Source organism: Lepidothrix coronata, unplaced genomic scaffold (assembly GCF_001604755.1).
Source record: "Lepidothrix coronata isolate B3197 unplaced genomic scaffold, Lepidothrix_coronata-1.0 Scaffold164, whole genome shotgun sequence".
NCBI classification, from domain to species: Eukaryota; Metazoa; Chordata; class Aves; order Passeriformes; family Pipridae; genus Lepidothrix; species Lepidothrix coronata.
In genome coordinates this window covers 1,218,996-1,236,443 of record NW_016690344.1, presented here as the reverse complement: position 1 = coordinate 1,236,443, position 17,448 = coordinate 1,218,996, and the positions used below count along the sequence as shown (strand labels likewise).

General features: G+C 38.2%; 1 protein-coding gene across 10 annotated transcripts in view; it reads right to left on the bottom strand.

Moving 5' to 3' along the window:
* Positions 1-17,448, bottom strand: part of MIPOL1 (mirror-image polydactyly 1) — a 198,310-nt gene that overhangs the window by 38,562 nt on the left and 142,300 nt on the right. For all 10 annotated transcript variants that reach the window (XM_017829435.1, XM_017829441.1, XM_017829433.1 and 7 more), the window contains one exon: positions 478-708. In XM_017829435.1, coding sequence (XP_017684924.1) covers positions 478-708 — 231 coding nt within the window. The remainder of the gene's footprint in view (positions 1-477; positions 709-17,448) is intronic.

Genomic DNA, 17,448 nt, shown 5'->3' with positions numbered 1-17,448 from the left:
AGAGTTCACTAACTCAGAGATTTCCTGTGGCTCTCAGTGAGATTTTGAAGCCACCTCTAAACCACCTCATCAGCCCTTACAACAGCATGAAACCTGATAGATGTGTAACAGACAAAAAATGAGAACCTTAATACTCTACTGTGCAATTATAAAGGCAAATACTCTGTTGCCATAGGATTGCCACAGGGCAAAAAGACAGTGAAAACCATTCATAGGAGATGGAAAGACTTTGTGCCTTGCACATGCAGAAAAGAATTTCCATAACAGTACAGAGAGGCACACTGACTTGCCTAATAATGCAAAACTGCTAAAATGATCAGCTTCACACTGAGTAGGTAATGAGCTGACAAAGAAGGAATAATTTTAAAGAATGTTTTCTAAGTTCTGCCGCACTTTCAGTTATAGATAAAATACTAAAAGAAATAACATTTCATTTGGTTTTCAATTTCAATTTTTGTTGGAATGCAAGTGACTTACTTTTGAACTTTTTCATTGGCCTCCCGCGAAGCTTCCAGGGCTTTCTGGAGCTTCATCTCTGTGTCCTTTTGCTCTGACCGCGTTTGCTGCAGCTGAGCTGCCAGATCTTCAATCTGGTGATAAGTTAGGGTCACAACATCCTCCCTGCCGTGCAGTCCAGCTTCAGAAGTACTGAAAGCACAGGTAGGCTGATTCTTCAGGCTCGTTCCTTCAGACAAAGACTTGTATAAGCTGGGAAAGCAAAATCATACACATTATTAAGTTTCAGTCTAAGGCTGAGCTGCAAGAATACTACACTCAGTTTAATTAATACTTTTAATATTGCCATATATGGACTCACATGCACTACTAGCAAAACAAGTTTTATTTCAGAAGTGACTGAGAACAAAAAGAACAATCCATTTCCAGAAGTATTCTAGGAGTACATAACAACCACCAGAATTTCAAAAAAATAAAAAAACTTATTCAGCAAAAACTTAAAAGACAGTATTTTTCAGCTGTAGCATCTTGCTGATCACCTTTGAGCTGCAGCAAAAAGTTGTTAGTGTGATTTAAATTACGTTGAATTAATCACTGTAGGTTACTGATGTGTTATTAATTCATGTTATACAGAACTCGCTTTTAGTAAGCAGCAGACTCAACAGCTACAGGGAGTTTATTTGCAAAATGAGATTTTTTGATACAATGAAGGGAATAAAAAAATACAATGAAAAAATGAAAATAAATAAATCAGCAAGGTTACTTAGAAATATGAATGATTTGCACACACTAACCAATTCTACAGACCTTTGGTCAATACTTTTTGTGAGAGGAAATGTAAAATATTTCTTGATTCTGGTTTGAATAAGCTAGTAACACTTGTATTAAAATATTCCGCGTCTTAAATAGCCTCTCTGTAGTAGACAGAGAAAGATGATCTGTCAGGGTTTTATCAGGGGACATTTCAATATCTACAGTGTCCTCCACCGTAATTTCTTGCAAGTTCCTTTCTGACCCACTGTATTGGCTTCACTCAGGCAAAAAGTAGACATGTTTGTCATCTATTTCACACTGTAGTGCCATGGACGTATATTCAACTCATTCAGTTTTATCCATGAATTTGAGATATGTTCATAGAGATTCCAAATTACGGAGCACAAACCAAATACCCTTTCATTGCACAAAACAGAATACAGTATTAAATGCTTTGTATTTGTGTGACAGAAAGTTCTGGGCAAATCAAACATTATTTCAATGCATATTTCTAGTAGCAGTGCATACTGATTATAATATTCAAGACAGTCCATATGACAGCTGCTAGTATGCAATAGCATATTTTATTCCTTTGTAGTTTATTAAGGTGTTTGTATGGAACACTGTCTGTTCCAACAGACTAAGGAGAAAAATCATATATGAACTAAAATATAATATACATGGACAAAAAAATATGGATGAACTAAAAGAAACAGAGAAGCTGAAAGGTCAGAGTGTTGATGTGTCATTATGCCTACTAGCTGCGGTTATCTGAAAATAGTGTGAAGAACCTTTTCAATTAAATGAAGACATATTTAAAATATAAATATTTATAAAGGGACATTAAATTCCTAGAACAGACTAATTAAAAAAAATTCCTTTAGCAGTTCCCCATAAAATTTACGGACTGAAATTCCACTATGGTTGAGCATTGATCACCATGGAAAAACACAAAGGTATGCAAATAATGTTGAAAGCAGGTTACTGAAATACCACTACTGCCCACTTCTTAAACACCTGGCACAAGATTAAAAAAAAAAAAAAGACAGATGAGAAGCTAAACTGTTCAATGAATATATGGGTCCCTAATTAAAAAAAAAAATAAATGGAGGATAGCCTTAATATTCTAACTTGTTCACACCAGCTGAGAGGCTTTTCTTCAGAATATGTGAAAAATATAGTAATTTATTTAGATTTTAAAATACTGTGTCTGTGTGGCTACAGCTGGGATCCTTCTCAAAGACTGGTCATGAACAATACAGGTTGTGATCTACTACTACATATCTTAACTCATAATGATTGCATCTGACATCTATATTTTGTAGCCAGTGTTATTTCTCCAGATAAAGGCACTGTGGTTGATAGATATTTTAATTTATTTTTTTTCCAAAAGAATGCAACTGCCAGACTTCCATCAATATGTGCTTTGCTAAAATACTTTTTAGTCCCTTCTGATACTAATTTGAAATTCCTTCATCAATGTCCCAATGATTATGTCTTCAAAGAATATTGATGATATAAATAAAAAATAAAAGGGAGTTCTAGGCCTGAAGAATGGGTCACAGAAGTATTCAAACAGTTCCTGTATTTCAGTAATTCATATGTTCTTTATAGTAGACCTTTTGCTTTACTATGGTAGCACAGCCTCTTTTCTGCTCCAGCTTGGGTATGAGAGCTTCAAGGGCCCGCCTTAACCGTGTCCAGGTGGAAGAAAAAGTGACATGTGATGATGGCACTTATGCAGCTCCTGCAGATAGCAAGAGGTTTCCTCAGCCCCCAAAGTCAGAGTAGCTTCAAGCCTGCTAAAAAATATCACCACTTGTAACTGCTCCCAGAGGGACTTGACTTTGGCTGAAAATCAACCCTATGAAGTGCTGCTCCAAAAACACTTATTGCTTTGCCAGGCATACTTTTGCTGCGAGGTGGGAAATGATTTTCCACCTGAAGCAATTACAGAACAACATAGAGAAACGCTCCACTTAAAGGAAAAAAAAAAAACCAACAGCAAAAACCCAAACATTCCCTACACGTCCCCTCCCTCTTCCTCCACCCCAGTGATAAACATATCCAATGGTCCCAAAGACATGTAGGTCTAAACCTTGATTTTCACCACAAATGTTTTTCACACTTGAGTAAGTTCTGTAGACCTCTTGGACCTTATCCTGCACTCAGGATGGCTTTGAAAAGTGTCCCCTAATACTGCTGAGTGCACTCAAAGGCCATACAGCATCGATACCTTGAAAAGACTACCTCGAAGGTACTCTTACAAACATTGCAATAAGACGATATTAATAAAAAGCCCATAAGACCTAGAAGGACTTTGACATTTCACTGTAAAGTGGAGGATATAAAATGGTCAAGTTTGCGTTACATGTGAGTCAGGAGCCTGACAGCTGGTAGACTGGTAACTAGATGGCATTGCCCTACCATAGACAAATATTTTACTAGCCTTCCTTCATCTGCGATTACACAAGTTAAGAGGACTGTGTTTTCTTCTCAGTAAAACCAACCAACCATCTCTCACTAATTTAATGGAAGGCAGCAGCTGTGCTAGACTCTAGTGCACAGGCCATGGACCAGGTTACAATAGGAATGCTCGTTGCACATAACTTTCCACCGTCACAGTCCATCGCAGTGTCGCTCTCTCATGTGTGGTGTACCCATGCATTCTTAGTTTACGATGAGCTCATGCAACCTCTTTCTTTTTATATTCTCTCATCAAATCCAGTGATAAACACTTGTTGAACAGAGCATGCTATTGATTTTCTTCTCTGTGGTGGTTGGTCATATAACTTCAGGATTTTACAGGATAACATGTTGACAGGTAAGTTCTGATCATGCATGTTCGTACTGTCCAAAACCAATTACATGTGAGTATGGATCCACAGTAAGCAGAAACTTGAGATTAAGGTTTCTCTCCTGAAATGATCTAGGGAAATCTGTGACCTGTGCAAAGGTCTAAACAGTCTAGACACTGCATGATGCAAGCACAGGTTCATTGGCAACAGTGAAAGCTCAAACTGACGGTCATCCATCTTAGAATTTCCATTTTTCAACAAATACAAATTAAAGGCTATTGGCAAACACATTTTTCCTCCTTGGGCCTCAGTCTCCTTGTCTTTAAATAAGAGCAATCACAATGCTACCTTTGAAAGGTGCTCTGAGCTTCACCAATGTCAAGAAACCCAGATTACGTCAAGCACAATCTGAATTTAGGACAAAACTGAACCCAGATGGTCTTCTGGTGATGCCAAGCAGCAAACGATCTCTTCTCAGACTCATTTTCACTCTCCAGGACTACTACAGTACCCCTGCTATTTCCCTGTGACTAGCCAGTGAGAGGTATTAAGGTATTATATGCGAGTTAATCATCGGAGCCTTTCTTGAAGTTGAAGGACCAGTGAGACATGCTCTCAAACAAGAAATAACTGGAAACCGTAATTCCATTACAAACCCTTCATTTAGGGAGTTCCACAGTAACCAAATGTCTACTGTTCATATTATGCAGGCCCTGGGCAAATTGCTCAGTTAGCATAGCCCCATCTGAGTGATACACACATGACATTCAGCACCACCTATCATTCCTCACATCCACCCCACCACTAAATGGCCCAGGACCCCCACAAAACTAGTTTCTGGATTAATAGTGTTTGGTTAAAACAGAGCAAAACATACACAAAACTGATGAGTAGAAGGAAGGGTTTTGAGGTCTTGGCAGCTGTAGTGCTTCTCTTCTGCTAGATCACAGATCCATAGTTAATAGCTTGTAGCTAAGGAATCCACCTGAATTCCCTGGGTACATGATGCACCTAGGGTTGGGGTCTCTATTAGCTCTAATTGATTTAAGACTGGAAGATGATAACTTAGCCTTTTTCACACATACATATATGTTTTTTCACAAACACAGATATAGCACACCCAAGTTTACAGAAGAGACTACTTTAGATTTTATGGTTTAATCTTGAATATTACTTGATACATGTTAACATTAATTACATATCTTCAGGATTCCACAATGTATCTGTCCTAATTGCAAGAAACAGATTCCCAGGCTCCCAAATTTCTTCCACGAATTAGGAGACTGTGTTTTCAATAAAACACAGTTTTCCTAGGTTACATGTTTTTCCTAGAACCATCTTTCTGTAAAATGTTCCTGTCGTGTTTTGACAGGGAATTGGCTGTATCAGCATATTTTAGCCCAATCATTCACAGAGTGCACCCTAAAGGCTTGCTTCTAAGTAAGTAAAATTAACCTGAAATTTAAAAATTAATTTTATTTTGTGTGGTGTTTACTTTATCATACCAGAAGTTACACAAAGAATTTTGCTATCTTGTATCTGTTCTTCATTGTCAATTCATATGCTTTGGCCATTCTTAAGTATTTGCCAATGGCTTCAGTTAACAAAATAACTTTAACTTAGTATTTGTAGTACTGTAGTTATTCCCTACAGTAATAGATTGTTTAGGTAACACTGCAAATACAGAGGGAATCTTATCTATTAATCGAAGACAGAACTGGCACCAAGAGTGACCTCAATATTTGAATATAATGGATTTTTAAGATGGTGCCAGCAACTCTGTGTTTTACCATGTATCACAACCCCCTGTCTGCTTTTCTTGGGAAGTGTGAGCAGGGGCAGAGCAGCCCCTGGCTTGGCTGCGGGCAGTGGGCAAAAAAGAGGGGCACAGTTGGCTCACAGACAAGAGGTATTGCTGCTTTCCCCATCCCCAGGCTGAACTGGCAGCACCTGTGCCTCTCTGCTGGTTGCTGGAGGCCACTGGGTTGACATTGATCACCGAAGGGGTGTGTACGTGGGTGGTGTGGAGCCAGTGGCTCTGGCCTGGGGCCAGCAGGGAAATTGCCGATGTCAGGGATTTGCAGAAACACAAGCTTGGTGGAAGAGAGAGACAGAGGATCTTGTCCTAAAGGTCACAGTGATTTATTTTTTATTCCAAGAGTATGTTTTTGACAATATTTTTTACATCTGCTTAAAGAACAGTGCATAATTTTCCTCACAGCTAAACTTAATTAAGAAAGCGCTAAAATAATAGCCACTGGCATATAAGAACTAAAACTGGTAGAAAACAGTGTATTTATTACTAGGTAATTAAAACCACTATGTATTACTTTTTGTCTTTTTCTGATTATCCTTGCCAAGAACTTCATTCTGAATGCTGTTGCTCACAAGGAAACCAGGCTATTATGGCATAAAGGAACATTAGGCCTTCTGACCAGGTATTTCAGGATCAGCTCCTGCAGTCCTACACACCCACCAACCCAGTCTGGACTTTCAGCAACCCCTTCAGCTCCCGCAGGCTTGGCAGCACTACAGGCATGAACCTTTGCTCTCCAAAATGCCAACCACGGAAATCTATCCTGACAACAAAGAACAAGCACGTTCAAGAGCTAGGCATTTCTGCTAGGAACCTTAATCAGTGTCACCTGTCACCATAGTTTTGAATTTAGATTTCTCTGCAGAACTAATAAAATCTAATAGAGATTTCTTTGTTAGAAATTTTGCATGAAGTTAAGGCTAATTTGGGTTGGGCCTTTAGTTTTCTTTGCAGCTTCTCACTGGTAAAGATAATGGCTTCTCACTTCCATTTCAGACAAGTGACCTAGACACAGACAATTTTATTTCAAATGAACAAAATCCTTCTGCAAAAAGTAGCAATATTAGTGAATCAACTTGTATTAGATAAACTGCAAAAATTCCGATGAAGCAAATGAGAATCCTGACTCTGAAAACTGAAACAGTGAAGTGTCCACTCAGCGCAAAGGGGTACTTCATATATACATTTATACAAAAGCAATCTGATGGTGCTGATATATATTATAATGCAGGCATCAGAATCACCTCAAAACAAGCTCAATGTAATGACTATGTGCTGTTGACTTTTATTTTTGTCTCCAGGGAATAGTGTTTACTTTGCTTTAAAATTTATATGAGTCATTTTGTTATGTGCCTTTTTTTAATTAGTCTGAAGGAAACAGTCATTTGAGAAAGAGAACGGAAATCAATTCTGATTTGATACTGATAGCTACTGTGCGATGTAAACTGTGTGTTCTTTCTAATTAAATGTAAACACGTGCAGTTCTAAAGTCCAGCAGTGATGACAACAACTACTAGAAAGGATTGCCTAAGATCTGGTCAACTGATCCTTGTGAACCTTTTGTTCATACCGTAGGTGAGCTTGTGCAATCTGTCTCAGGGTGAATGCCAGTTGTAACTGACTTTATTTTAGGTCATCTTCAGAGAAAAGACTTGACAAGAATGTGGAGAGCTCTGTAATACCTCCAGTTACCCATTAACTATGTCCTTCTGATAGCTAATCAATAGCATTGCATGGAGCCAAACACACTGCACTGAACTGCCCCTCTTCCAAAAGCCAAGTCTTGGTAAATATTTAATGGCAGTAAAGGTGTTTTGACTCTTATCAATCTGATATGTTAAAGAACTCTTGAAAGAAACTTTATCTTGCTTCTCTCTGCATAAATAATTTGTTCGGTTACAATTTTAGTCTTATGCGAAAGCCTCTAATTTAATGATCTAATGCTTTTAAATCAAGGCTTTGGACAGAGAAAATGTAGTTTCAATCCACATGTCACAAAATAAATAAAAACCAAAGTTTATTTCCTTGATAAAATGCCAACTAGAAATATACATCAAGAAACCCAGCCCTTTATACTGTAGTAGTAAACACTGAGCCAGACTCGCTCAAAACCTGTTATACAAGTGCACATTTGAGATTTGCTTACAAGGCTTAAGTTTCTGTAAAATTCTTAGCTCTCATTCACATCAAGATGATGTAAGATTTTTAGCCTCTTTTCACCAGGGAAAAAAACCCCAACTCTTAAAATAGCTATACTAAGATCCAGAGACTTTCTGTACCCATATAGTGAATATTTCCAGCTTCAAGTGGGTATATTTTCATCTAATGAGTTTTATTAAGCATGTTTCTATTTTCTATTTTTTCCTGTACAAAGCAGCTTGTCTAGATCACTAACAGAGAAACACTTTTGTCCTGATCTTTTAACATCTACTGCAGATACCCCTCTGGTACAGCCAGGTAGGATTTAAACATCTCCTTAGGAACTTAGATGGGCTTATTCCATGCCTCTGTGCTAACGTCACAGGATGGGGAATGGAGGAGTCTTCTGACCCCCTCCCACAGCACAGTCTTCCAGACTACTCTGCATGATCCAACTTCAGTATGAGCCTAAGTACTTTGAATAAACTGATTCAGCAATGGATCCAAGCTTTTTCTTGGAAAATAATCTGAGAATAAAACATTGATAGTGTTTCAGCTTCCAAAATGTGAATCACCATAAATGTTTTCCCAGAAGTATAAGCATTATTTTTTCCCCAGTGTTTACATGGCCTCCTTAGTGTTCTTGATGCCATTCAATAGATTCCAAAAATAAAGATCACTGGAATACTCTCCAAACACTGGCATAGATAAATTGAACAACTTGAAGTTTTCCAATCACTAGTAATTGGCTCTGATGAAAGCAGTATTAATTAAAATCATAAAGACATATAAATCAATCAAGTAGTAAAGCACATAGCACCATTTAGCAATGATCAGCTGAAGAAAGCCTGTTACTAATAACCTCAGAAAATATCTTGTACTTAATTCAATGTTATCTTTATAAATCAGACACAATCATGCATTTTATGGCTGTCCTGATTTGCTATTGTGATCGTTTGGCTTAACTCCCCCACTGAATCAGAAAAGTCAGAGATGAATCTGTGTTGGACTCAGAGCTGGAAGCCAGCCCTGCCTTCCAGCATGGCCAGGAACATCCAGCTGAGTAGATGGAAGAGAAGAGTCTCTGCAGAAGAAGGCAATTAGAAGAAATACAAAGAATGGAAACGGATTTCAAAGATGGAATAACCGAATACATATGGAATTTGAGAGAGGGATGATCTCATGGATGAGCTGAGTAGCCCTAAAGCTAGAAACTCTGTGTGACTAACCTGAGAAGGGGAATCACATGGGGCTCTGTCCCTTGTCTCTATTGTTTTGCTGAATAAGTGGGTTAAGTGGGTTAAGAATCTTTGAATGACTTTGTAAAAAAGAGGAAATGTAACTTTTTTAGTTTGAGGATACTTCCTTCCCTGACCCAGGAAAATAAATCAGAATATTTGAACACTTTTGTCTGATCTTTCTCAAAGGTGTTACAGAAAAATAGTATGCAACTCTGACCAGAGGCAAACATGGTGTCCTGTGCTCCAGCCATGTCCAGTGGTGGTCACTAGAGTGCCAAAAAGCAAGGTACTGATGAACTCTAGGTGATTGTGCCCAGCATATATTTTCCTCCCTTTCTTGATACTGTGCACAGCAACATGTACCACTCTTGTGAGTCACCAGGAGAACTGCATGTGTTGCAGTCTGAAATCATCTTCCACACTGGTACAGACACCTGTAATATCTACTCTAATGCTATCATGGCTTCTCCCATACAAAAATGCAGCTGATTTTGGGGATTGCTATGCAGAATACACACTTAGCAAATCACCTCCTGAAAGCCATGTAAATGACACAATGGCAACTCAGTAAGTCATGTCTTACCTAGCTGCTGCTGCCAAACCCTTACTCGTATAAATCATACAGCTCCTTGGACAGTTAAGCGCTATGAAACAAGGCAGTTAAAACGATGGCTTAAATGATAAATGGAGCGCCTGGGAAATTTAATATAGGGGAAGTCTGCTTCCCTATTGTACCAATGCTTACTGAAGCAACTGGGCAGACTTGCCTGGGCCATTCTCCTTAACGTGAAACAAGGACACATGCTGAGGGAATGATTTAGTGGATTGGGTATAAGACCTCTGTCTTGAATTCCCTCTTCTATTTCACATCTTCTGTGTGGTACTGAGCAAGTCACAACATGCAAAGCTCAGCCTGCCATGCTGAAACCAGGAGTAAAGTACTTTTCCCTAGCTCTTTGTCTTCTTTAAATTCTAAGCTTTGGGGGCCCTGGATTACTTCTTATTACCTGCATGTGCCGCATCTTCGAAAACTGAGGCCATGATCTCAGTTCAGGTCTCAGCACAAATTATTAATCATGGAAAGATACAAAAGAGCTAATTAACAGTATGCATGTGTTGGCAATGCATATCAACCTGGTTAACCTAAGCAGACAGATTCATATTTTGGACCTTAATGGAAAAAACAGTTTTTCACAAAAACCTGCCTCCTCACTGCAGGTTCAGCAACCATTATTACTATGGGGCACAGGCAGTCACAGCAACCTCCTGGGCTTTGTTGAGGTGCCATGAGCACAGAGCCTTGTTTTCTGAGATGTTCTTGCCTTTCTACCAGGCAAAAGGGGCCATCAACTGGAAGCCAAAACACAGAACTTACATACCTCTTGAAAAGCTTGAGATTAGACTGCTGGCTTCTGAAGAAAAATCAGTGAAGAGAAGGCTCCTAAGCATAGAGGCTGGAAAGAGCTGTAAACAGTGCTGAATTAATTTATGCATCCTAAAACTTTTAAATCAGCTTCCCTCACCTCTCTCTTCCTTTACCCTCATGGGTTTTGACTGTTGGGCTACTGAAATAAAATCTGTAAAAGAATAATATAGCTTTGAGCTTTAATTTTTATTTTTTCTTTTTTTGCCAGCATATCATTTCTCCATGACCAGCAGGTAAAAGTGAAATACTGGAGCAGCAAATGTATTTGCTACCTACCATGCTTATACACATTCAACAGATATTATGCCCTCTTCTGATAGGAGCAGTAACATTGCTCAAGAGTCCTCATTCTACTGCCCTCAACAGTCCTCATTCTACTGTCACAACTGTAGAAATATAGTAAAATGACTCTTTTGGTAAAGACAGCAGGGAAGAAAAGCTAAATGGAAGAATAAGTTTTTCTGTATCTCCACGAAAACCCTTAGGATGGAAGTCCTTTTTACAGAATAGGATTGAAAGAAACAGAACATGAGCCTGTATAACACTAAGATCCTGCATGGCTCAGAAGCAAAGAAAGATAAATCAGATAACATGAACCTTGTTACCCATCCTTCTTCCCACTCCTTTGGGTGAGGGACAAATTCACAGCACTTCTTCCTCTTTGGTGAAAGTTCCTCCCAAGTTCTATCCTCTTTAATGCTAGTGGAAGCCATCAGCGCATTTCCCATTGAAAACTAGGATAAAGCCTTGTGAAGAATGCCTTGAATTTATTTGTATTAAGAAGCTAAAGGTTGAGGCTGTCAGTAGGTGCTTACACTGTTCTGGGTGCCTAGTACAACTAAATACTTCCTAGAAATCTTGCTGCTTCCTTCCGATCTCTGGGAATGGAACATCAGAAGAGAAAGAATACAAGAAAATATTACTTTATACATCCAAAAAGAGGGGCAAGAAGAAAAAGTTCCTTCACGATTAAAAAGAAAACAATAAATAATCTAGATGTTTGAACTTTTGGCCTTAACCTTCCTTGTCTCAATGACCATGGGGTTGGTACAACACAAGTCCTTCATGGTGTATTTTCAATGCAATGTAAAGAGTTTTTACCTTAATGAGATATGTAAGATCAGAACCTATGAATCAACCTCATGATATGCCCCTAAGTTATTTTTTCATGGACAGCAGGTGAGCGGATGTCATTCCTGTTTAATCAGGAGTTAAAGCGTGTACAGTAATTCCTTATTTTCACAATATTCCTTCTGACAAAGATAACAACCATAAGAATGGCTCCCAGCTGGCTAAACCTGACATACAGGTTTTGTTAATAAAAAAATGCATGACTTAATTAATGAAATGGATCTATTAAGACTGTCCCCCAATCAACCACAATGGCCCCACCTACAGCTGAACTTCACATGACCTATCTTACGCAAAAAGAATTGTAATAACTTGCACTGGAAGCTGTTATAGAGGAAAGGCTGTTATGATGGAAAAATATGAGCCAGAAATGCATATAATGCCCCTAGAGGAGAGAGCTTAGTATTTTCACTTTTACTCAGTGTTTTCTTTCACAGTGAATAATTGAAACAATTTTGCTCAACTGTGTAAAATTATTTCATCAAGAATAATTACATTTGATCTATTAGCACCTGATACTATCTACTGTCTAAATTGCTTGCATTCAATCCATGAGTAATGTCAACAGTATTAACGTCTATTATGGAAGCATTAGCTGAGTAAAAATAATTTTTAAATGTTTGACATTCTTGTACCCTTTCTCTAGCACAGTGTTCAAAAGAAGTATCATTATACCAACATGTTCTTGGATTTTTTTTAAGGCCTGCCTTTATTCAAGTCTGCAAACTCAGGGTCTTTAAAATCACAATTTGCCTGTTTTGTTCTGGCAAGCATAAATCTGCAGCAATCCACTCATTTTAAATTCCTCAGTGTTCCTGTCTATCTGTCCCACACTAATTGGCTGTCCAAATTCACTTCCATCAACTTTGGCAGGCTCCTTCACTAAACTAGTTTTTTTACCCCCCAATCATAAAGAGCCACACTGTTAAAAACAGAAAGAAGGAACTCTGTGACATTTCTACAACAAAGTTAGAGATATATTCATTAATTTGATCACACACGAACACGCTCTGGCCCAAAACTGAACTAATACAACAACTGAACTCACCCATCTGGAAAGCAGATACCTTTCTTTCTCTCTTGAAACCTTATTCGTATTTCAAAGATTTCTGAATTCGTGCTGCCTTTTAGCAGAGGAGATCTTATGAACTGTTTAAGATTACATTCTCACTGAAAGCAATGAATGCCACAGTCTTCTCCAGAATAAAAAGCTACTTTCTCTCCTTGAAATAGTAACTTTACAGTAATTTGGAGGAAGCAGAAGAAATAGTTGGTCTTTAAACATTAAATGTATTAATGGGGCACTCACAGTGTATGACTCGTCTGCAAAAAGCAGTTCAGTACTTGCATTTCAGGAGGACTGCTGCAATACTGTGATAAATTTAGGTTTACACCATTTAAGATTTAGTAGAATCTAACAAAGAAAGCTTAAACGAATGTACTTTCCAAAAAATGCATGAGTAGTATTATTTACATCTTATAGCTAGGGGAATCGAAAGGCAAAGAAAAAACATTCCAAAAGAGGCCCTTCATTTCCACTCCAAAGACAGAGACCTTTAGGACTTGGTGTTCACAACTTTCAGGGACTTGCAATTCCAGATGAAAACAACGACAAACCAGAACACTCAAAGCAGGAGTCCCCTAAGCACTTAAGCGGCATGTATAAAATCATCCACTTCTCCAAACTCATATTGCTCTTAAGTCCTGCTCGGTTCTCTGGAAACCTCAGACCTGAGTATATGGGTGGAGCATTTGGCAGCACTTGCTTGTTACATGGCATTGTGGGAAATGGAGCTTCTGCAGAGCTCAGAAAAATGATCCAAAAAAGAAGTGACACAGGCTACATATGATGCTGGCTTGATTAGTAAAAATGTTTTGTGTGATGCTCTGGAGTAGAGAAAAAGAACTCTGATATATTAGGAGATATAAAGAGACATAATTTCTAAGGAGAGAAATTCTGTCTGCTCTCTGTGAATCTGTTCTTTATAGTTTTCTTTCCCAGTCTTAGTTTCCCTTGATTTATTGAGCCTTAAAATCATAGCACTTTGGTGAAAGCTTTGTGCATTTCCTTATCCTGAAGTTCTGACTCGTTTAGGTCATTGGGAGGCAGAACAGTAACAGAGAAAAAATAACAGGACCACTTCAGAGCATACTTAAATCAATGTGAGAACTCTCAAGTCCAAGGTAAATATATCTGTTCACAAGGAACCCCAGAAATGGAGACACTAAGAGAAACAGGCATGTTCACTACATCCCGAGCTTTTAGTGTAGACCTTTGTCTTGTTTCGCCTGCTCTGTGGAAAATGAGTTCTTAGTGTTGTCTGAGGAAAAAAATTAGTTCACAGGAATCTGAAGAACAGAAATAAAATACTTATGCCTAGAGTTAGGGATAACGTTCAGAAGTCATCTGTAAGAGCAGAGTAGATGACAGGACTGTTTAGATAGTAGACAAAACTTTGGGACACACAAATATTCTATATTCTATATAAAATTCCAGATGTTCTATAAATGAAAAAAGTCAGCTCACCAAAATAATCAGAACCCAGAATCTTTTATCAAAAGACAGTAACATCTTGCTTATGTTTATGATGAGTAAAATTCACTGGCTGTTCAGGTGCAGGCAAGCCTTCAGAGGGAGACTCTGGGAAAAAGAAATGAAGTATGACATTCTTCGAGTAAATATGGTGTGTGTGTGTGTGGAACAATTCACTTGCCGGCCCCATCAAGTCCTGACAAAAGGAATGTGAGAGCTGTTCCCAAGGTGAAAGAAGACAGACTGAACAATGTGGCTAATGGGATCACATTGAGCTAACGGGATCACCATGACTTGCTTGACTTCTGTTGGTGCATGTCAAAACTCTGATGTGTTTTAAAATACATTCTACAACAGTAGGTTAAATCTTGAGGTGTTTTGGAAAGAATTTACATATCTTCAGATTTTGCGACTTGTGTGGAAAGAGTTGACAGGGCAAGAACACTTCAAGTTCAGAAATCTGCAAACTGTCAGAGCAGATTTTCTTCTGTCAGAGAAAGAAAAAAAAAGAAAAAGAAGGTTTGAACATGTTAGTATCTTATTAAACAGGCATTTACTGCTGCTGCCCTCACATAGACATGCAGAGGTTACAGACACCTCACACTTGCACAAGCCCCCAGTTGCTATCTCTCATAAGCCAGGTTTAGACAAGACAATAAACTCAACCACACTGTACCACCTAACTATCAGTTCATATTTGGCAAGTACTGACAACACTTGAGAATGCTGCAAATAATATTACTGATTTCTAGAAGGTCTGGAAAACTTGCTTAGTGATCTTGATTATGGTACCCTGAAAGTATTCTTTAGATAATCCTGAGTCAACACATAAGGATTTAAAAATAAAATTGTACAGGTCTTAATGATCCAGCTTTGGCACTTATAGTTAAACTACTGCTCCAGAAAAGAACTGGCTTTTCAAAGGGGCAGTTGCAGATCCTCTCCCAGCTCCCAATATGCAAACTCAGGTGCCTAAACTTATGTACATGAGACTGAAAATTTTGGCCCCACTATTTAACAGGCAGATCTGCTGGGAGGCCTCTTGTAACCAGATTTTTTTTAAAGCCTTATATTATTGGACAGATACTGGCCCTAGTCCAATCCACAACAGCAAATCCAAAGAAACAGCTCAGAGCAAACCAGCAGCCTTATTAGCTTTTAAAGATTTCATTTTCAAGAACTCAAGACTCTTTATTGACTAATGAAAGGTTGGGTCCCCAAGCCCACAGACTGATGTTGCTTGGAACATATTTTAATCATTTTGGAGTGCTAGCAGCCATCTGTCTAAAGAGCTTTGATGGCATAAATGCACTCTGAACTGCAGCTCCTTCTGACACCAAACACTCCAAAAGTAGGCATGGCAACTTTTAGACAACTCAAGGCCTTGCAATATGATAAGGCTGCTTTTATTATTTAGCACATCATTAGATTTAATGACACCACAGATAAGAGATACACTGAAAAGATACCATTGTCATCACCTATCTTATAATAGCAACATCCAACTGTGACTTTTCTTTGTTTCCACCCAACATTTGTTACTTACTATGCTATTTTAAAAGAATAGATAAATGAAATAAAAGGACTTTTTTTCCTGCTACAAACACCAGAAATATTAAAAAAAATGTATTTGACAAAAAATAATACAAAAGACAAAGGAAGACTCTTTTTTCTTAATAGTTTCCTACTTAGTTTTTAAAAACAGTTATATAGAAGACAAGCAAAGAAACCCCAAATAATCTACTGTATTTACAATTTAGGCTACTGACTGTTGGGCAGATATTGTTTGTACATACAAGTTTACTTTGACCAGCACTGAATACAAACTTACATTGAAAAGAGATCCTTTACTTTTACAGCTCTTAACATGAGAACATTTATAACAAATTTTACACAATTCTCATTATTATTTCCTACTCTTGAAACAATTTGGCCATCTCAAAGCTTATTTTGTGGTGATCAGTTTTTTTGTTGTGGTGTCTACTGAACAGTACAGACACATATTATTAACCCTGAAAGCCTGGAAACAACGACAGCGTCAAGTGTGAAGAAAAACTATTTAAATTACTAGAGTCAAGAAATTGCTCTTAAATCAAAGCAGCAGCCCTAAGACACTGGTAAAAACTGCAAAAAACCGGCTCTCTTCATGATGGGAGAGACACTGCGGTGGATCCTGTGTGGCAGACCATGACTTTATTTGCTCCAAATGTGAACTCTAAAATTACAATACTAGCAGGTTTCTTTTCTTTCTGAGATCTCATTCTTGGCTCTCTTAGTTACTCAGGACATTAGCTACCAGTTGCCAGGAGAAACTTTTACTATTTCATGGTGCAATATTGTATTTTTCAATTCACAACTGACATAATAAATGTGGGTAGCTAGCAGTGTGAAGAAGGTTAAATAAATAAATAAATAAACACAGCATTTGTCAATCATGGAAACATTTGTGGCTGGCTATGCTCTAATGTGCATCACTGATACAGCACAGGCTAAGAGAAAAGAAGACAAAACCATAACATGAAGTGGCTCAGGTCAGGGAAGAGCTTCTCTAAACTCTCTTCGCTGACAACAAAAATATACCACCGATGATTCACTCAGCATAATTCCCTCCCTCTCCTCCTGTAGGTTTTCCTTCCAAACTCAGAGCGAGAAAAGCTCCTCTGCTAGTGAGATAGCAGCTCTGTACCACTACTCACGTGCCTTCTTGGTAGCGTTAGGAAAAAAACAAGTGGCTCTGTGCTAGTTCTCCTGCCTATCATGACTATATGAACTGCAGCTTGTAAAAGCAAACTATTACTAGTATGTTACACTTTACTCAAATATTTGAAAGATTCAGAATTGTGCAAATCCCAGCAGGCCCACTTACTCACTGGAAAACTGTGGTTGGAGCTTCCAAGTTGGTCTTTACTCTCCTCAAAATGAGAGCCTTCGCACCTATGCTGGAAGAATTACCCACACCAGATGAGTAACACATCACTATGGAATGCTGGACACAAGGTTAAAAACCTTCAGCTTCCAAAACACAAGACCTCTATCACATTAGTTGGAAATGCATGACATACATGTATCAATTTAATAAAAGCTCTAAGTTTATAGACAGGAACTGAACAAAGAAAGTACCTTACTTTTGACTTTGTTTGCAAACACAACAGGTG